Source organism: Alligator mississippiensis, chromosome 8 (assembly GCF_030867095.1).
Source record: "Alligator mississippiensis isolate rAllMis1 chromosome 8, rAllMis1, whole genome shotgun sequence".
NCBI lineage: Eukaryota > Metazoa > Chordata > Crocodylia > Alligatoridae > Alligator > Alligator mississippiensis.
The window spans coordinates 36,582,636-36,604,707 of record NC_081831.1 but is presented as its reverse complement, the minus strand read 5'-3'; the positions used below and the strand labels follow the sequence as shown (position 1 = coordinate 36,604,707).

The 22,072-nt window shown below is 47.9% G+C and overlaps 1 protein-coding gene across 1 annotated transcript in view; it reads left to right on the top strand.

The window, feature by feature from the left end:
• F8 (coagulation factor VIII) overlaps positions 1-22,072 on the top strand; it is a 105,293-nt gene that overhangs the window by 13,738 nt on the left and 69,483 nt on the right. Inside the window, exons 2-7 of the mRNA XM_019481905.2 lie at positions 7,402-7,526; positions 9,547-9,669; positions 15,354-15,566; positions 16,740-16,811; positions 17,869-17,976; positions 21,094-21,315. Of these exons, the coding sequence (XP_019337450.1) occupies positions 7,402-7,526; positions 9,547-9,669; positions 15,354-15,566; positions 16,740-16,811; positions 17,869-17,976; positions 21,094-21,315 (863 nt within the window). The remainder of the gene's footprint in view (positions 1-7,401; positions 7,527-9,546; positions 9,670-15,353; positions 15,567-16,739; positions 16,812-17,868; positions 17,977-21,093; positions 21,316-22,072) is intronic.

Here is a 22,072-nt window from a genome sequence, read left to right as displayed (position 1 = left end):
TTTGTCTAACCCAGTGATTCCCAAGTGGGGTTACAGCAGTATTGAGCAGGGTAGTGAACCCAAGAGAGGTTTTCATTTTCCTCAAATGATCCTATGTCTCTGCACTTAACAGGAGTGGAATCTTACTGCAGAGCAGCTGCTCTGTACCTGTCTCTGTGCCTGTAATTCTAATATAATAAAAAGCTTAATCAGTCTCTCTGTTTGTCTGAAATGCTTTTGCTGAAGTGTGCATGTGCCACCCAGATAGGGCTACTATATGTCTGGGTTTCCCTGGATGCGTCCCCGCTCTTTTTGAGCCCTCTGATCCCTGCCTGGGTGGGATGTCCGGGATTCCCTTTGCTTCAGGGGTGGGGGAGCAGGGGGAGGGAAATCGGAGGCAGTGGGGAGCACACACGGACCTGCCTGCAGCTGCGGAGGTGCACAGACCCATGCAGTGCTCCCTGCTGGCTCCGATCACCTCCCCCTCTCCCACCCCTGGAGCACAGCAAAATCCTGGACGTTTGGTCAGGGCAGGCGGAGTGGGGGTTGCAGCTGTGACAGGGCAGGGGGCAAGGAGAGGGTTGCCACATAGCTCTGCGCTGGATGCGGAGTGGCAGCTGCCCTAGACAGTGGGTGGTGGCGGCGACCACCGCGTACAAACTCCCCCCCCAGCCCCCGTTCCTTGGAGGCAGTGGTAGTGCGGGGTGGTGGGTGGCAGTGCTCCATCCCTGCCCGCCCTCCCTCCCTCCCTCTCCCCCTATCATTCTTGATGGGCAGTTGGCTAGTTACCTTAGAATGGCCATGTCTACACATGCAATTAATGTGCATGAATACACTCCAGAGTTTATTTCTCTAGAGTTTTTTGTTCCCAGGCACAGTCATTGAACATGTGCTTGGGAGCAAAAACTCCAGAGCGTATTGCTTCCTCTGGAGTTTATTTGTGTGCAGTACGTGAATCCTGTTAGAGCATCCCCAGGTTGGCAGGAAACCTCGAGGTCAGCCTGCCAGACCAGAGCTGCTCTGACCAGGCTCCACACGCTGCAGGGCAGCTGGCTGAGGCATGAGGGTGCTTCAGCGTGGGGGCTGTCTGCTGGCTCGCCCTGCACTGAAGTACCGTGTCCCAGCCAGCCAGGGCAGCATCTATAATTGTGCTGCTGTGCAGGAAAAAACTCTGCATCAGGGTAATACTTCTATTTTACAAGTACTACCCTGCTGCAGAGTTGATTAGTTTTGTACGCCCTAATAGGGGCTCATGTGTAGATGCCGACATGCTTACTGCATAGTTAATTAGTCTGCTCTGCAGTAAACATCTCATGTAGCCATGCCCAGTAAGTGCAAAATAAATCAGAACAGCTTAGCTTTGTGTTATTCAGAGGTAAATGCTCTCATCAGAGGGTAAGAGTGGGTAAAGGACAGTTACCATGGAGCTGCTGAGGTGCAGTTAAATCCCCAGCCCCTGCTGATTTCAGGTACATGAATGGTTGGGGTTGTACTTAATTATAGATCAGTAAGTGGGTTCATGGTTAAAACAAGTTTAAGAACTGCCAGTCTAACCTATTAGGTGTCAGATACAGTATGATCTTTCCCTGCAGCTGTGACCTAGCTGTAAGTGTAACCTTACCTTGGTAGTTTGTGTATTCTATGTTAGAAGCACCAAACCTTATTGTTAGAAGAGCCCTCTGTGCATTAGGTTAGTGATAACAATGAACAACCCTCTTGGGTTCAATCGCTGCGGAGTTCAGATGGATTTGAACCAGTCACCTTGAGGTGAATGTGTATGTTGCCCCTTCCTAATTTCTGAGTCACTCAGTCTCCTTCTACTTCCCTTTAGGAAAAATTAAAGCAGCAAATGTTATTGCAAATGAAGGTTAGTCATAAGGGGAGAGAAGTCTTCTATTTTTTAGTGGAAAAAATACTATTTAGCTTTTGCGCCAAAGAAAACAACACTGTTGCCATCAGCAAGATCTCTAGTTACTGGAATTGGATTTGGTCCTGGGCCTGGGGCTGATAAGGCAGTGTCTTAAATCCCTGGAGAAATTAATGGCTTGGTTATCCTGATAAATGTGCTAGATTCCTTCTGGAATATTAGTTTAAGCAGCTTCTATAAAAATGCAGTAAAGATAGATGGTGCAGTCAACATATTCAATGCATTAAAGTTGCCTTATTTCATACCAAGTAATAGCATCTAATTTCTAAGGGACCAGGATGCAAATTAGATCAGAAATTAAATGAATTTGGGGGCTACACTTCTCTAAAGAGAATTTAAGAAGATATCATGCAGACCAGCATTTGGCATGGTCTATCTCCCAGAGAGGAGCAAGACTGGAATACTGAGGTACCACGTGAATATAAGCCGGGGCAGCTAACATATGGCCCATGGGCCGAATCTGGTCTGCCAGGCAATTTCATCCGGCTTGCAGGTGCCCACCAACTAATTGTACCCTGCCTAGCCCTTCCACCCATGAGGGTGGGAGTGAGGCACCCACATATACACCCCCCCAACATGCCCTATTGCACTGTGCTCCCACCCTCATGCGCGAACAGGCCTGGCCCAAACAGCATGCAGCTTCCAGGTGGGGATGCTGCTGCCACTGCTGCAGCTGCCAGGGGATCTGGTCAGCTTCCCTGACATCCCACTTGCTCCAGGCAGGGAAGCAGTGGGGGCAGGGGAGCTGCAGCTGAGTAGGGGTATGGAGCGTGGGGATGGGACTGGTAGCAGTGCAGAGCCTGCACCCAAGGGGGTGGTGGGAACGTGGAGCTCAGATAGGCAGGGTATGGGTGTGAGGGAGGGTGGGGGGTGTGTGGGGACCCCCCCACATACTCCCCCTCATGGCTCACAGCTCCTGCCAGCAGCAGTGAGGGCACTCGGGGTGCTTGTGCCTGGCACAGGTACTGCTGCCAGTGGCACATGGCTCTAGCCAGTGCTGCACGTGGTGGTGAGGAGCGCAGCCAGGCTAGCCTGCCTCTATCACGCGAGGATCCCTGTGGTGCACATGCAGCTCCTGCACTCACGCATCACCGAGGGAAGCCCTGGCAATGGAGCTGGCTGCATCCCCTACCCCCTGCCATGCAGGTCCCAGGACTCCACCGGAAGTGGAAGGGAGCCCCAGCCCCTGCTTCTTCGCGGAGTCCTGGGACCTGCACAACAGGGGCGGGGAAAGCAGCTGGCTCTGGTGGTGAGTGAGTGCAGGAGCTGTACATGTGCTGCAGGGACTCCTGTGCAATAGAGCTAGCCTGGCTCTGCTCCTTGCCTCCACATGCGGCACTGCCTGGGGCTGTGCACCACCGGCATGAGTGCCCGAGTGCTCCTGCCTGCTGTTGCTGCTCCTGCTGCCAGCGGGGGGCTGTGCATGATGGGGGGGAGTGTGTGGGGGGCCTCCACAACTCCTCACCCTTCACAAACCCCACACACCCACACCCGGCCCCCACAACCCCCCACTATACATCCCCCCAATCATACCCTTCCACACACAATATACAAGAGTAAGACTTTATTTCTGAGTTTTTATGCAGTCATCTCTATATACACTATGCAAACACAAATCATGACAATTTTTTTTGTAATAAAATTAAAAAAGTTTATATTAGGTGCCTGACCTTTAGTATATGATTTTTTTTTTCTTGTTTCAAGATGGCAACCCTTCCCTCCCAAAAGGAGTACTTCCGGGAGGCAAGGGGAGGGACTTCTGTGGCAAAGGTCAGGGTGAGGGGGGCAAGACTTTGGGTATCAAAATGGCAACCAGGGGGTGGGGCACCTGCCAAGGGGCGGGGCTACCTTTGCGGCTCTCGACAGCTCACCAAATCTCGTGAAGTGGCCCTCCAGCCAAAATAATTGTCCACCTCTGTTGTAAGCTAAAATGCTGCCCCATGGCAAAACAGTGTGCGAGACCAAGACTGGAATAGGTCAGAAGTCAGGTCGACTAGCAGAGCTCATTACTACCTACTTTTTATGTAATTTCCCATCTCTGACTAAACAAATTGAGAAGCGCACCAGAGGATTGCACCCCCATGAGAAGGGCCAACATTTTGCACTGTGTAGGGGGCAGACAGCCCACAGATAGAGGCTGGCAAAGTTGGCCCTGTGGTTGACAGGCTGGAGACAAGACCTATGCCTATCAGTCAGTGACTTCTTTCTGTGCCTGTGTAACCCCTTTGGCTGAAGTCCAGTTGCTTAACTAGTGAGGGATTTCTCAAGGGCGGCACGATCATCTGATACACACAGAGCTGCATGGTATTTGGGGGGTGATTATAAATTCAGCAAAAATAGAATTTCAGATGGGCCAAAACTGTTAATGAAACTAGGTCAAATTTGAGGAAGAGTCTGAGGTAAAAAATATGGAACAGGCTTTAGGAAATATGAAAATATTTTATTTTAGTATCTTCTAAATGAGATGCTTCATTTAGGAATTGCCAACATGTTTCATTTTCACATTTTCAAAATAAGCTTTTGGAGTTCTTGTTTCAAAAAGCAACTGATCCAAATTTAAAAGAAGGAAAAGGAAGAAAGGTTCTTAAAAACTGATATCCTGCAAAACTAAACAAGACTCTATTTCAGGTTGAACTAAATTATTTTGTTGACCTGAAGTGAATTGTTTTTAGTTTTTCCTTTAATTGAAAAAAGTGAAAATAATGGTGTTTTGATTTGACTTCAACCTTTTTTTAAATGTTTTGTTTTGACCACTGAGCCAAATGATCCATTATTTGCAGTTCCACATGTAAGTGCATATCTACTCTGTTGCTTTGAAATGTATGATGCCTCTTGTTCATTATTGTTTTGTGTGACTTCAGTGATAGGCACTGCACAAACGGGAATACATGGGCTCTGCCCTCCAAAATCTGAGTAGATCCAAAAAGTGCTTAAGCAGCATAGTTGCACTTTAGATAGAATTTAGACACCTACATCAGGTTATCAGGAAATCTGTCTATCTACTCACAAAATCCAGGCCTAATCACTGTCACTTGGATACCTGGAGTTGAGCTACTGAGCGTGCCCAGAATGGCCACCATCTTGTCTGAGCCAAACATTCACATGCCTAAACCTGATCTAGTATATGTACACAGAGCCTCCTGGCCAGGATTGAGTCCTGCGCTCAGTCACTCTAGACCAAAGGTTGGCAATCTATGGCCCTGGGGCTGCATCTGGTCCGTGGAGCAGCAGCTTAGACAGTGTTCTGCAGTGGGGGCTTTTCCCATGTTTCATGGCACAATATCATGGCTGGGTGGCTGGATGCTTCACTCATGCCATGCGGTGGCAGAAAGAAATGGCAGCAGGAAGAAGTGGCAGCAGCAACAGCCCAGTCCCTAGTGCAAGTCCCTTCTAACCGAGCTGGGTCCTTCCAGCCCACTGTTGGAAAACACTGTTTTAGACCATAGCTGAGGGGGAGTGCTGCTGCCCAACTTTTTGCAAAATATTCTAGTGGTTAGAGCACTTGTTCAGGAAGTGGGAAACCTAGGTTTTGGGAAGCCTGAAGTCAAATATACATCTCTCCTACTTCTTAGAAGAGCAGTCTGCAACAGGTTATGGAATCTAATTCCAGAATCTAACCTGGACTCTAATTCCAGGTTCCAGAACAGGCTATGGAGTCTAATACATATCTAGGTGTTAGAAGTTAAATTGAGCTTTGTGAAAATCTGGTCCTCCCCGTGGGTGTGGAGTGCTTGAAAATCTGGCTCTTTCAAAACCTGGAAACACCTGATCAGTTCTCAGAACAAGAAGTGTGACTAGGAAGTAGAAGAGTAGGCCACCAGCCCCAGGCACTGATGTAGAGGGGATACCTGGAAGGCAGCCCCCAGGGAGTCTGTCCCACTGCAGCAGATATGTGCGTGGGGAGCCTGCCTGCCCTGTGACAGTGGCAGCAGTGGCCCATGTGAGGGGAGGTAAGGCTCTCCAGTGTTGGGCAGCCCTCCCTCCCCTTCCCTGCCCAGGGCACCAGAATTCCTAGCCATGCTTCTGTTCACAACATCCCTAGAGTATAAGCAAACCTCAGTTTCATCTCACAATTGGGGAAACTCAGGCGGGGAGGTTTGCTGGTTTGCCAGAACCTCACAGGAGCTTACACTCAACCTTCCTGTTGAAACTGGGCTACTGAACAGCTAAGAATGGCAGAGTCCAGGGATAAGAAGGAAAGTAAGTAGGTAGGAGTCTTCCCCTGTAGCCCAGGCAGGAGGGCATTCTCTTGGGAGATGGAAAACACAGATTACTGTCTCTGCTCTCAGGACTGCTCATTCAATTCACATTCACTAGTAAACGGTTAAACATATTAGCAAAAAGGTTTAGGAGCAGAGGCACAACCCCTTCTTTCCAACTTTTATGCAGTCCAGTGGTTAGGACAGTTCCCTAAGACAGGAAGGGAAGGGGTTGTTGTTACATCCGCCCAGGCTGAAGAATGCCTGGAACCCAAATCTCCTGTTTCCCAGGCAAGCGCTTCAAACTTCAGGCAGTTTAAAAAAGTGAGCCAGTCTAGGTTGGGGATTCAGGCTGTGAATCACTGTTTCATAGAGGTGCCTAACTGCCTCCAAGTCAGGGGGAGAGGTGGCCTTTCAGATATGTTCTCTTGTACATTCTCTATTGGCTGGTTTAGGTGTACCCTGCCCCCCATGTTGAGTTGTGAATCCCCATCCTAAGCACCTATATACTTCTATTTGAATAACAGGAAACCAAGATGCCAAACTTGACATCTTGGACTCCACTGCTTGAGCTGGGTGCCTAAAAGTTATGTGCCAGAACACTGAAAGTCGCCACACCTAAATCCCTTTTGGGATCTAGGCCTTTCAGTCTAATGCATGTAGGAAGTTCATGCTTTGAACACACAGTTCATCCTAAGGTTAGTTCTGCTTGTGTTTGTGGAGTCCTCTTGTTTAGTACTGCACAGCTGAGGAGGCACTTGATGAGGTTAATTTCCCTCTGAGTATGCTGGCAAGTGCTGGAAGAAGGAGACTGGGCTAGGTGAACTGGATGCTTTGAACTGGTTCTGCACATCTATCACACCTATAGTTTTAAAAGGATAAACATGTACATTCAAGGAAACTGGTAACCTTGAATGCTTTGTATTATGTGGACTGATGGATCTCATTAAGATAATAGTTCTTAAAAACTTTTATCACCTTAGAATGATTGCAAACATATCTGTCTGTCTATTTACTGTACCCATTACTCAAGGATGTAGTCAGCCTGTTTCTATGGTAAAAAAAGCATAAGACATTACAATATGATGTATCTTATTCCAAAATGACTAATCCTGGTACATTAATCATGTTGTACTATCACCAGAGAACCTTGTAAAAACAATGTAAAAACACACCTGCAGGTTATCAGGAAATATGAAGGGTGCATGAGGCATGTGGTGTCTAGAACTGGGAAATGGAGTCATGTTTTTGGGAAAAGGGAGATTTGCAAATACCTTTTATTTATTTATTTTTCAGGGCTCCAGGAGATCAAGGCCTAAGGCCTCCCACCCTTGGCACCTTCACTCGGTACAAGAAGGCAGTATTTGTGGAATATACTGATGCCTCATTCACCCAAACCAAGTCCAAACCAGCCTGGATGGGTAAAAAGAATGATTTGTATCTACAGCCTAATGTTCTATATCTTTATATACGTCAAGTGGTATTTATTTAGATTATATACTGTGGTGAGGAGATAAGTACAGATGTCTAGATAGATAATTTCAAATAGATAGCATCAGTTATTACAGTGATGATGCATGATAGATAATCATCCTGTACTATGGGATACTAAAGAAACCTAAGGCCCCTTGTAAATTATGTAAATCTATGTAAATACATTATGTAAATATCGCCAACCAGCAAAATGGCAGAACAAAGCTGCCATTTGAAAAGCAGAAATTTGATACAAACTCTGTTGTTCTCTGGTCCAAGCCAGCACTTTCAGTGTCTTAGTCCTGCACAATAATAATTTTCAAAATATCACAATTTTTAGCTGTTTACAGAGACAGACAATTAAAAATAAAGATCTGATAGTTATTTTAAGTGAAAAAAAACAGTCTTCCTTTTACGACAGCACTCCGATTGATCTGTAACCATTTGGCCATATCAGCTTTAGGATGATGGACCAAGAGGGTAAGAAATCTCTTTAAATGCCATGTGCTGATTTTGCAGGCACTGATTTTGATGGGTTTTTTTTATCAGAATTGTGTTAAATTCAATGTGACCCCAAAGATTATTAATAAACTGAAGTCCAGTTAAGAACATTGCTAAATTAGATCCTCTTTACAACAACACTGATGTTGCTGTTATTTTAATGACTGCTTTCTCTTTAAGGTAACTGGTTGGTGTTATTTTCAGATTTTTACTAACTTCAGAGGACAGATGGGATCTTGTGTCCTTTGGGATTTAGGAGTTATTGTTTATAAGCAAAATTTTCAAAAATACCTAAATTCCATTTTGAAGTGTAATGTAAGCCCTGAGCAGCCTGCATAAGAGTCAGTGGAGGGAGCTGGAGAGGAAGGCTGTTTTTTAAAATTCTACCTCATCCCCTCCAGCTTTTTATGCCCTCCAGATTTTTAAGGGACAGTCCACTTGAGATCCCAGGTAGAGCTTCAAAGATCATCCTCTTCATAAATGCATCATGATACTGTGACACATGCTGTGGCCCAGGAAGGCTGTTTATGGTTTCTTAAAGGCAGCGTGCTTCCTTCCCTGCACCATGTTTTACCAGGATTCTGTGACCCCATGGAGGATTTATACAAGTACATTTTACCTGGCTCCTGTCTGCTTGGAAAGCTGGAGCCTGTGCAATCACTTAGGGCATTTTTATACACACTTTGGGGTTCAGGGGGGGCACTTTAATTAGAGCAGCTCCAAGAGTCACTCTAATTAAAGCACCGTCAGCATCTTGTGTATCAGCATCCCTGCGGGGACACTTTAAACCTTGTCGAACAAGCTTTAGTTAAAGCACCCCCCCCCCCCCCCCCCACCGTTTTGAAGCACGGGGAAACTGATACGCAAGATGCGGAGGCTGGCTGAAGCATGCTAATTAGCACACTCCAGCAGACTCAGTTAACACTGTAATTACAGCATATTGGATAGCCTCTGGGCACATCTACAAGCACCCTTAGGTTCTGCTTATGACATTTCCACTCACAGACTCATGAACTCTAAGCTGGGTTATACCATTCTGCTTCAACAGCAAGTCTTGTCACAGTGTGTCTCAACAGTTTATAAATGAGAAGTCAGTAGAAAACAGCCTCTCTCGTCTCTGATGATGTCCTACTCTCAGATGCACGTGGAATTTCCCTCTTTTTTCATGTGCTAAGGATGTCCCATTTATTGCTGCCTGGAGAGCTCTCAGATCATTATACACTACTTCAGCGTGATGCATGTTGGTTAACAATGGTAACCACAAAAGGAAATATTATTTTGAGTTCCTGTGCCAGGAATGATCTCTAGCACATGTGCCTATGACTACTCCTTTGGTTACTAAATACCTTGTACACCTGGGCTTCTGTTGTCTGGCTTCAGGATATGAGTGACTCCAGGTGTTTCATAGTTTTAGCTGAGTCAGATTGTCTATACAGCAGTGACTTGGCAACATTCTCATTCTTTTAGGTCTCTTGGGCCCCACCATTCGAGCAGAAGTCTATGACACAGTGGTTGTTACCTTTAAGAACCTGGCCTCTCACCCATTCAGCCTCCATGCCGTGGGTGTATCGTACTGGAAAGGATCAGAAGGTAACACTGGCTTTTTCTTCTGGCTCTGCAGTTGCTCTAGGGCTTGTTCTCAGGACAGTAGACCTGTGGAAGCAGGGAGCTAAAGAAAATTTCATTGAATTTAGAGCTAAGTGGGAAGTCCACCTCTTTGCCTAGACTTTCCTTCATTATACATACATTTAAAACTAACAAGAGAAAAGATCCTGCCATCCCTCCAACACTGCCTCCTGGTGGCAAAGATGTGGAGCAGGAAAGAAAGGCAGAAGGAGCATGTGTCATAAAATTGTTCATTCAGGTAACCAAATAACACTTTGGATAGAACTCAACTTGGATTCTTTATTGATGAAGAAATCGAGGGGCTTTTGGGTTCTCTTCACCATTTAAGCACTTGGGCTGGCGATGGTGTAGGGCACTTATGCTGCAGGCATGACCCCAGTGGACATAGCTGGCCAAAGAGAATCTGTTGGTGCACCCATGGGGTAGATGCACACCAAGAGTCCTCTGTGAGGGCAGTTCATCCCCAAGAACCAGTCTTTACCTTACTGTGGCAGGGGGCATACTCCCAGGCCCAGTCACAGTGCTGGCCCACCCACCTGTCTTTAGGCACACCGCCTGCCTTACTTGCCTGCCACGCCTTGTTGTTAAATAATTCTGATGTTCTCAGGCGGGAGGCTGCCCTTTCAGCGGCCTGCTGTTCAAGGGCAGTAAACACCGACCTTTTCTTATTGTGTCCCATGCCTCACAGGTGTTTCCGTGAGTTGTGCTATGCTCTGGCCTGAAGCTGGGCCCAACTCAGCATAGTGTTAAGCCTCTCTCACGCTGCCCTGTTCAGGGCCTCACACATACTGCCCCCCTCTCACTGGGGCCTCTACCACTCTGCCTACTCTCACCAGGCCTCTCACTCACGCCCCTCACTGGGCCATATTCACGCTGCCCTGCTCCTTCGAGTGACCATGTGGGCCATCAGGCTTGTCTCTACTCTCCTTGGCCAGCCCTGGCACAGACTTTTGGGCATCTCCTGCAACCCTCATCTGTGCGGTGGCTGGGCAATTAACCAAACACTGAGCTAACTGTACCCCTGGCCCCTCACTGGATAACAGCCCACTGGCCTCCTAATTGGGGCCAGTGACTCGCCCCATTCACTTGCGGCTCTCCTTATGCCGCTTCGCTCAGCCTCAGGCTCACTTGCAGCCTCAGCACACTTGCCCCCTCTGCTGGGGTTCCGGGATCTTGCAGCCCCCATGGGCTCAGGTGCCTCCCATGGGTCTGCCTGGCCCCACTACCCACTCTGGGTTCAGGTGCCCCTCCCTGGACATGCCTGGCCCTACTCCCCTCTGATGTTATTAACCTACTGAATGGTGGGGCTGGGGTTTTAAGGTGCCCCTCCCCGCCTTTCACCAGAGAGGTAACTGGCTTGGCATTTCTTGAGGACTCCCTCATCACAGGGAGTCCCACCAGGCCTCCCTTCCCAGCAGGGTGCAGTTGTCAGTCATACCCAGGACCAGGAGCCTCCTGCCACCCCCAGAGCTCATCCTTTACCTCCAAGATGTTCTATGAGCAGCAGCTCAGCCAGGTGTTGTTGCTTCCTCAGCTGCTGGCAGCAAACTGCTGCTCCAGCCCTGAAAGCCAAGATCTTAAAATGGCCACCTCATCAGGGCTGGCCTGCACTCGCCTGCTGCCTGCTCCCCTCCTTAAAGTGGCAGACACCAAATGTGCTCTGCCACCCACCTTCCCCCTTAAAATGGTTCCTGGGGGAGGCTTTCCCTGTTGCTCACAAAGCAGGCTCACTCAGAGTCTGCAACAGCCCTTAGGTGGTGAGCACCCCACTGGTGCTCTGCCAAACAGCTTCCCCCTTAAAATGACTGCTCAGCGGTGTCTCCCGGCTATCCTCCATGCAGGCTCTCCTCCAGCCTGCTGCAGCCCAAACTAAGTGGCGTGCACCCCAGTTGTTCTCCAACACACTTACCACTATAAAACTCATGTAACCTATATATGTCCACATCATGAACTAGCCAGGTACTTGGCTATCCAACACTAATCATCTGTACTAACACCAGCCAACATGCTGAGGTTTCATAGTTTCATAGTTGGTAGGGTTGGAAGGGACCTGAGCAGATCATCAAGTCCAACCCCCTGCCATGGCAGGAAAAAGTACTGGGGTCAAACGACCCCAGCAAGGTGTTCGTCTAACCTCCTCCTAAAGACCCCCCAGGGTAGGAGCCAGCACCACTTTGCTTGAAAGTTGGCTCCAGATCCTAGTTGCCCTGATTGTGAAGTAGCGCCTCCTGATGTCTAGTCTAAATCTACCCTCTGCCAGCTTGTGACTGTTATTTCTAGTCACTGCTGGTAGTGCTCGGGGGAACAGGTACTCCCCCGATGCCTGCTGGTTCCCTCTGACTAGTTTGTAACAGGCCACTAGATCCCCCCTCAGCCTTCTGTTGTGGAGGCTGAACAGGTTCAGGTCCCTTAGCCTCTCCTCGCAGGGCCTGCCCTGCTGCCCCTGATCATGTGGGTGGGCCTCCTCTGGACCCTCTCAATGCTGTCCACACCCCTCCTGAAGTGCAGCCCCCAGAACTGGACACAGTACTCCAACTGCGGCCTGACCAGTGTCACATAGAGGGGGAGGATCACCTCCTTGGACCTGCTTGAGATGCATTTGTGGATGCATGACAAGGTGTGGTTGGCCTTCCTGACCACGTCCCCACACTGTCAGCCCATGTTCATTTTGGCATCAATAATGATTCCAAGATCCTTTTCTGCCTCTGCACTGACAAAAAGGGAGCTCCCCAGCCTGTAGGTATGCTGCTGGTTCTTCCTCCCCAGGTGCAGCATCTTGCACTTGACAGTGTTGAAACCCATCCTGTTCTCATCCGCCCACCCCTGTAACCTGTCTAGGTCCAATTGCAGCCTATTCCTCCCTTCTAGCGTACCCACTTCCCCCCCACATCTTAGTGTGGGGGGGATTTGAACAGGTGCTTTTTACCCCCTCGTCCAAGTCACTGATGAAGATGTTGAACAGTGCGGGTCCAAGGATCAAGCCCTGGGGGACCCCACTGCCCACATCCCTCCAGGTTGAAAATGACCCATCCACCACCACTCTCTGGGTGCGGCCCTCCAGCCAGTTAGCAACTCATTTGACTGTGTAGGTGTCGACGCCAGAGTCCCCTAGTTTTTTAATGAGAATGGGGTGAGAGACAGTGTCGAAGGCCTTCCTGAAGTCCAGAAAGACTACGTCCACTGCTACCCCCGCATCTAAGGATTTTGTGACCTGGTCATAGAAGGCCACCAGGTTGGTCTGACAGGACTTGCCTCTAATGAACCCATGTTGGTTGCCCCTAAGCATAACCTTATCTGCTGGCCCCTCGTGGACATGCGCCAGGATAATTCTCTCAAAAAGCTTACTCAGGATCAAGGTAAGACTAACTGGCCTATAGTTCCCTGGATCCTCCTTCCTCCCTTTTTTGAAAATGGGAACCACATTGGCCCTTTTCCAGTCCTCTGGCACCACACCAGAGCACCATGAGTGCTTGTAAAGCCATGCCAGGGGTCCCGCAATGACCTCTGCTAATTCCCTCAGCACTCTGGGGTGGAGGTCGTCAGGCCCAGATGATTTAAATACGTCCAGTCCCTCCAGAAGTTCCCTGACTAGATCCTCACTGACCCTGGGCCTGGGTGCGCCTCCCCCAGGGCCTGAGGGGGTCCCAGCAGATGGGCTGATCTGGTCCCTGCTCAGGAAAATGAAGGCAAAGAAATCATTAAATAGGTTAGCCTTGTCATCTGGTGCAACCACCAGGTTTCCTAGCGTGTCTTGCAGAGGCCCCATGTTACCTGGTACCTTCTTTTTGCCCCCTATGTATTTACAAAAGGACTTCTTGTTGTCCTTGATCCGGGTAGCTAGTCCCAGTTCCATCTCTGCCTTGGCCTTCCTGACCGCCCCCCTGCAGCCCCGAGCAACCGAGGTATAGTCCTCCCTGGTGATGGCCCCTCCCTTCCTTTGGGTGTATGCCTCCCTTTTAGCTAGGAGACGTTCCCGTATGCTTTTGGTGAGCCATGGGAGCTTTTGCGCCCTCTTGCCCCCTTTGATTCTTGTTGGGATTACCTCCCTTTGGGCTTGGAGGATTGTCTCCTTAAGGAACGACCATTTTTCTTGGACACTCGACTCCCCTCCCCTCCGGGACCTCAGTACTTCCCCAACTACTCTTCTTACCTCATTGAAATCTGCCCTCCTGAAGTCCAGGGCTGCTGCCTTGCTGCAGGCTTTTGCCACCTTGCGCTGGATGGTGAATTCCAGCAGGCGATGATCGCTGCCACCCAGGTGGTTGAGCACCCACAGCCCCCTCACAAGGTCGTCACCTGTGGCAAGCACCAGATCCAACAAGGCGTCTCCCCTGGTGGGGCTATGTACCTCCTGGGTTAGATGGAGGTCCTGTATCATGGCTAGGAACCTATGTGAGCGGTCAGACCTGGCTGACTGCTCTTCCCAGCAGATGTCTGGAAAGTTCAGGTCACCCGTGATGACCATGTCTTTTGACCTAACTACCTCCGTGAGCCGACTTAAGAATTTCCGGTCTAGCTCTTCCCCTTGGTTGGTTGGTCTGTAGTAGACCCCCACCATTAAGTCCCTTTCCCCTCGACTTCCTTGTATTCTAACCCATAGCACTTCAGTGTGCCCCTCATCTGACCTTGTGCTACTAGATGAGGATGTGTATTCCTCCTTGATGTAGAGCGCCACACCCTCCTCACCTTTCCTCCCTGTCCTGTCCCTCCTGTACAGCCTATAGCCCTTGATATTCACCGCCCAGTCATGCACTGGGTCCCACCACGTTTCTGTGAGCCCCACTATGTCTGGCTTGGTGTCAGCTAGCAGGAGGGTAAGTTCCTCCTGCTTGTTCCCCATACTAAGAGTGTTTGTGTAGAGGCATTTGAGGCCTCCTGAAGATGTGTGCACTGGCCCCCTAATCTCAGTACTGCCCGGGCCCCAGTTGCTTACCTAGGTATTCATTCTGCTCGTCGTTGGTCCAGGCTGGGCTGTTCTTGTGGGTGTCACTTGGTTTAGTGGTCCAACGCTTCCTCCGCCCTCATCTTCCCCATCCCCCGATGAGCCTAGTTTAAAGCCTGCCGGAGGAGGTGTCTAGCCTTGGTGCCCCACTGGTTCCCCACAAGCTGCATGTGACCTACAAGGGGTTAAGTTGCAGCCCCCAATGTCCTGGCCCAGTTGGTGCTTCCCCTACCCCTCTGCTGCAGAAGTCTCCTGACTCCCCCTCCCCCTTCCAGCTTTTGTTGCCTGCCCCTGCCCCAGGGGGTGGGACAGTGCAGTATGGCATGGCTGGGGGAGATGTGGAGGAGCCTGGACATGCAGTGCAGGGGTGGAGGGAGTGGAGGGGGATGTAATGCAGCAGTGAGGGGAGTGTCCATGCATACTGTGGCATAGTGGGCCTGTGGCTTGCCCTGGTGCAGCCCACAAGTATGTAGCCTCTGCTGGTGAGGGCAGTGGGGCATTCATCCTGTGAGGCATCCAGCTCCCAGCCACTTGGAAGTTGGACAGCCCTGGTCTAGATGACAGCCAGCTAAAGCTACAGAGAAACCCAGTGAGAAGTAGAGGGATTGTCCACCTTAGTCCTAGGAACAATAATAAAACAAAGAGTAGCTTTATGGTGATAGCTTGCTGGTACAGTGAAAATGATGGGCTTCTCCTTTGTTTTTAGGGGCAGGATATAATGATGAGACCAGTCAGTCAGAGAAAGATGATGATAAGGTGGGTCCTGGTAAAAACCACACCTACATCTGGGAAATCCTGGAAAACCAAGGGCCAACAGAGAGCGACTCATCATGTCTGACCTACTCCTACTTCTCTCAGATTGACAGCGTGAAGGACATCAACTCTGGTTTGATTGGAGCACTGCTTGTTTGTCGGCCAGGTAAAGGGGGCAAAGGAGTAGCAAACATGGAAGTAGGTGGTTTAATCAAATGGACAGTTTATTTGATCATGAAAGGTGAAACCTTCAAAGCTGCCATTTCCTTATGCTGAAGTAGACAGTAGGGTCAAGATCCTAAGTTGAGTCAAGATCCTAAGTTGAGGAGTGGCATCTTTTGCAGCTGACACATTTTCTAAAGTGTCCCAGTTGTAGGGGTATAGGACTGTGAAGGGCTTCCCAGGACACTACCTGCATTCACACACAACTGTTTACCCAAGTACTTCTAAAAATTGTCCAGAAAGTTAACACCCTTCCAAGTTCCCTGCTAGAAATAATTTGGTTGTCTCTTTCCCTCAAAAATATTCAGACCATGACTGAATCTATGACTCAGATTTTAACTGTATTTATCCAAAACTTTCCTGGAGATGCCAAAGCTATTACTAAGGTAATCTTATCAGGGTGTGACTATTTGTCTACGTTTTTGGAAGCCTTCACCTATGCTATGATTATTAAATGTAAATCCAGGTACTTTTCCAGATAGATCCATGGATTTGATATGATCAGTTACAGATGGGTGGATACCAGCAAGGAGCCAAAGGTCACACAGCAATGATGCAGGATGTGCAGAGTTGATGCCTCATTTGGGATAGTTTTGCTTCTTCCATGCAGGATCCCTACAGTTTTACCAGTATGCAGGCATATTAAATCTTAGTTTCCAATAGCTTCTAAGATGTGGAGGACTGAGGTGATAGAGGGGATCCAGGCTGTTAAAAAAAGCTTGCATATCCCAAGAAAGTCAGGAGGACAGGACACTTTGTGCTTTCTCATCAGTATTTAGTGCAGGGAGCCTTTCCTTCGTAGCTAGGTGGCAGGCCTGTTTCCTTTTGGCAGCCCTCTCCCTTATGACCAACCCTACTAGATGGGGCACAACATCAGATCTCCCCCATTAGGTAGTGCCCTTGTCACTTCCGCATTGGACAAAGCCATAAACAGCTGTAGGTAAGAATCAAACTCCATACAAAGTGCTGCTGCTTCTTATCCAAGTCACCCATGACAGGACAAACACACCTCAGCCTTGGCCTTGGATTAGCCACCTCCATGAGTTCTTCAGGAGAAAGAGGGAGATACAACACTATTCTTGTTCTTTATTTAATGTTTCTGTTGCATCTCTCATAGGGACTTTGACCAAAGATGGAACCAGAGACGCACTGCAAGAATTTGTGCTTCTCTTCTCTGTGTTTGATGAAGGTAAGGAAGCAGGAGTGAGGTGACCAGATTTGGCTGGGCATGATGAGTGGTGACACAGCTAGATATTATAAACAAAACCAGTATGGCCCTATGCACCTTAAAGCAGATGAAATGGGTTATAGCGTATTTCCTTCTCTAATGCATTTATTTTCATTTAGAACTGGTAAAAGGTGACAGTCCTTTTCAGATATATCATTCTCTCCTTAATTGGCTGCAGAAGCATCTCTTTCCCAACAGGAACCTGAGCACAATGTCTCTGAAGCCCTCTCAGATTGGGCAAGGGAGCAGAGCTACTTTTTGAAATCTGGTCTCCTGCACTGCAGCTCTGAATAATGGCTCCAGTTGGACATTGGACTCAGAGCACTGGACAATCCTTTCTATTTTGGAAGCAAAATTACTGACTCTGAATCCCTTGGAAAGGGCCAGGTGCAAGGTTTTATACTTTTGCAAGGTTTTACATCCCCTTTGGTGTTTGGAATAAAATGGAAATCAGAGCAGATGATAGTTAACATGAGACTGTGATGAAATCTGTGTCTTTAAAGCCCAATCCTAGAAGGTTCTGAACAATCTCAACTCCTGTTGATTTCAGTGGGAATTAAGGATGTTCAGTTATCTTGCAGTTAAGTTTGTTTCTCATCTTGTAGTAGTACCTGAGCACATCTCAGATACAGCACTATAGTTCTATCTCTCCATCTGACCAGTAAATTGCATCTAGCACAAACTGCTTTGCTGAAGTGAGGTGCCAGTGACTAGCACTAAAACAGTAGTACTACAGTGAGACCACTAAAAACATACAGAATGCAGAGCTCAAAAGAAACATGGCTGACATGGAACATCAAGGGCACCAGAAGGAATCAATCAGAATGCAAATTTCATTAAATTAATGTTTGGCCTACAGCCTGAATGAACAGTGAACAGGCCTCCCAGCAGCCTCCCAGCGAGCATTAACTTTTGTAGCAGAACACACATGTGGAGGGTGGCATAACCCTTAATCCTTTGAGTTGTACTTGGAAACACTTGTAAAACTATGCATGATGATCTTCTTCTTTGTTACCAGGGAAAAGCTGGTATTCTGAATCTAGCAGCCCAAGAACTTCTCAGCCCCTGCATCACAACAGGCTTCAGCTGCATACTATCAATGGCTATATAAATGGCTCTCTGCCTGGTAAGTATGAGCCTTTGTACAGGAAAAGGGAATGGAGACTGCAAAAGAAAGTGAGTTTGGCAAGGACTGTTTCACAATATATGTTTGCACAGAGTATAGTACTCAGCCTCAGCTAAGTGTTCCAGGTACTATCATAGGAGAATGCTTCATCACTTATAGGGTCATGAAATCATACAAAATTAGGGCTAGAAAGGACCTTAAGAAGTTATATTGTCCATCTTTAAAACTGGACTAGAGGAAGCACTTAAGAAAATACTGCAGGGACAGTCCAGCATGACACCAGTTCATTTTATGTTTGTGGTATATTTCATACAAATAAAAATATCCATTGAAGTTAGTGACAAAGTTGTCAGTCATCTTTATTGGTCCAGAATTGTATCCCAAATGCTTTTGGATAAAAAAGGAACAGCAAATGTTTCCCAAGGAGACTGGGAAATATTTTCTATTTCTCATTCCTGTGGACCAGCTTGACCCTTCTCCTCTTAAAGTCCATAGCTAAATTTGTTTTAACTTCACAAAGTCATTGAGTTTAAAGCTAGAGAGGACCATAAGATTATCCAGTTTGGCTTTCTATCTTACAAATCACAAAATTTAACAAAGTTACTTCAGCACTTGTACTCTGTCCAAGTTTGCAGATGACACAAAGCTATGGGGAGAAGTGGACATGCCGGAGGGCAGGGAACAGCTGCAGACAGACCTGGATAGGTTGGACAAGTGGGCAGAAAACAACAGAATGCAGTTCAACAAGGAGAAATGCAAAGTGCTGCACCTAGGGAGGAAAAATGTCCAGCACACCTACAGCCTAGGGAATGACCTGCTGGGTGGCACAGAGGTGGAAAGGGATCTTGGAGTCCTAGTGGACTCCAAGATGAACATGAGCTGGCAGTGTGACGAAGCCATCAGAAAAGCCAATGGCACTTTATCGTGCATCAGCAGATGCATGACAAATAGGTCCAGGGAGGTGATACTTCCCCTCTATAGGGCGCCGGTCAGACCGCAGTTGGAGTACTGCGTGCAATTCTGGGTGCCGCACTTCAAGAAGGATGCGGATAACCTGGAGAGGGTCCAGAGAAGGGCAACTCGTATGGTCAAGGGCCTGCAGACCAAGCCCTGTGAGGAGAGACTAGAGAAACTGGACCTTTTCAGCCTCCGCAAGAGAAGGTTGAGAGGCGACCTTGTGGCTGCCTATAAGTTCATCACGGGGGCACAGAAGGGAATTGGTGAGTATTTATTCACCAAGGCGCCCCCGGGGGTTACAAGAAACAATGGCCACAAGCTAGCAGAGAGCAGATTTAGACTAGACATTAGGAAGAACTTCCTCACAGTTAGAGTGGCAAAGGTCTGGAACGGGCTCCCAAGGGAGGTGGTGCTCTCCCCTACCCTGGGGGTCTTCAAGAGGAGGTTAGATGAGTATCTAGCTGGGGTCATCTAGACCCAGCACTCTTTCCTGCTTATGCAGGGGGTCGGACTCGATGATCTATTGAGGTCCCTTCCAACCCTAACATCTATGAATCTATGAATCACTGATCACAATAACTACTGTTTGGCTTAGCATATCATCCAGAAAGGCACCTTCTCCAATTTTTCACCTTCTCTTTTAAAACATAGACACTAGAGCTGGATCCATAATTCCAGTCCAGGAATACAATCACGTTCCTACTTCTGTTTACTAGTCTCCTGTTTATGTAGCCAAGAATGACATTAGCCTTTTGCCATAGCTTTGCATTGAAAGCAGATGTTGGGCTGCTGTTCCACTACAGCTCTGGGATCCATTTCAAAATCACTGCTTTCCAGAATGTACTCCCTGTGGGTCTGGCCTCTGTTTCTTGTTCCTAGATGCACGACTTTGGAATTGGTTTAGCTTACCAGGCAGTTTAGATAGCTCTGTGTGACAGACTTGTCCTCTTCATTATTTACCACTCCATCAAATTTTCTGTCCTCCACAAATTATCCACAGGGATTTTGCATTTAATTTCACATCATCATGATGAATATTGAATAACATCAGGCTTAAGACTGACTCTCACAGAACTCCAGCAAACATACCCCCAACCAGTTGTGATTCTTCACTGTTGCTTACCTTGTGAATTCCATTAGGCAGCCAGCATCTGCTCCTCTTTATTTACTCAGTCCTTATTCAGGGACCGCTTCCACTAGACTGAATATCTGCAGCTCCCAGCAGAAGCCAAAGATCCCAGTGGCTAAGTACAGAGAGTCAAAAAGACTGAGGCTGAATTGATTCAGTCTTGGCAGGTTAGTCTAAACTGCAGAAATTAAACTGAGAAACAACTACACAGACATTCACTTTTGATTCAGGAAATGCAGCCACAAATGTGCAGTGGCTGAGGCCAGAAGCCAGGGGGCACTAGAGCATGGCTCTTTGGCACAAAGGCAGCATGGGTTGTGTGTTCATTTCCTCTTCTTTCTGCCCCTGAGGTCTCTGGTATTTGCAGTCCAGACTCACAACAGCTGGACTCTTCAGGGTTGCTTATCACTTCCTCTTCCTGCTTCCAGGTGCCTCTGGGATTTGTAGTCCACAGTCACACCCAGCACTAAGTTTTTAGGAGGGCAGGGCAGGGCAGGTCGGCTCTGTACTTAGGGGAAGAGAAGTTTAACCCCCCTCCCTGGCCCCAGACCCCAGCTGGGGTTTGCCTAGAAGGGAAGCTTAACCCCCCCAAACCTTCTCTTCTGGAGTAGATAGCACAGCCCAGCTCAGGGCTGGAAAGCATGCTGGGATGCTGGGGGACTGTGATTTAACTTGAACCAGGAAGGGGCCTGGGACAGAGGTTTCATAAATCGGTTTGACCCAAATCAGTTTGGGTCTGATACTACATTCAACCAGGTTTATTTTAAACCAGTTTCAGTCATTTTGAAACTGGTTTATGTGCACTGAATTTCTGTTCTGTTACAGGTTTAAACCAATTTCCTATCACTTAAACCGGTTTATGTGTAACTTCTGTCCCTAGCCAGTGAGACTGGATCTCCATGCTTAGCATGCCTCTGGATTTGAGCTATTTGCATCAATGAATGTTGTGATTAAGTGTGGACTGAAGGACACTTGTGTAGGATTCTCTGAGCTGTTGTGTTATGGTTATACTTTTCCTTTCTCCTGGGCAGATCTCAAGTTGTGCCTGAAGAGGCCAGTTCATTGGCATGTCATTGGACTGGGCACTGCACCAGAAGTACACTCCATTTTCTTTGAAGGTCATACATTCTTGGTGAGGAACCACCGGCACACCATTTTAGAGATCTCCCCAGCAACCTTCCTCACAGCCCAGACCATGCCTGTCTCCAGTGGCAGATTCCTGATGTTTTGTCAGATTCCATCTCACCAGCAAGGTAACATCTGCAGTGCACCAGGACTGTTCAAGGGAAGGAGAAAGAGGAGGAATGGGCTGGGAGGGAAAATGTGTAGTGTGACCCAAGGCCCAACACACACATACTCAGATGGGGTATGTCCACATTAAAAAAAAAAAGTGTGTCATTAACTTTGGTTAGAATAGCAGTGAAGGCAAGGCCACTTAGCAGCATAAATTCAGCTTGGGGTTGCTTTTTCTTCACTGCTGTTTTAACACAAGTTAGTCAGGTGGGGTTGCATCTTTTTTATAGTGTAGACTACAGCTATCCAACTTGTGGCTTGTGGCCTGTGGCCCTAGGCACTAGTCCTGCCATCTCACTGGCTGCTGCTGTCTCCGGGGTCTTTGGCTTCCCCCACCTTCCTTTAGCTTCAGCTACACCCCCCCAGAGTTTTTCCTGCTACTCTTATCTTTTCCGGCTATTTGACCCATGTGTTACACAATCTTGAACTCCATTAGACCCAGGGGTGAAGTCAGAAATTCTCTGAAAGAGGGAGGGGCAACACAGCAGTGCATGGTGTATGAATAAAGTCAAAGCATGCTTGATTCTACTCTCCCTATAACTGGTGTAAATCAGGAGAAGCCCCATAAAATTAAATCACTTTATGCCAGTAGAATGCAAATATAAGGGGCAAGAGAATTGGGCCCACTTGGAATTACTTGGAATCATCTCTAGATTTGATCCAGAATCTGTACTAGATTCACATATTTTCTGTATGATTTCAATAAGCAGAAAAAAC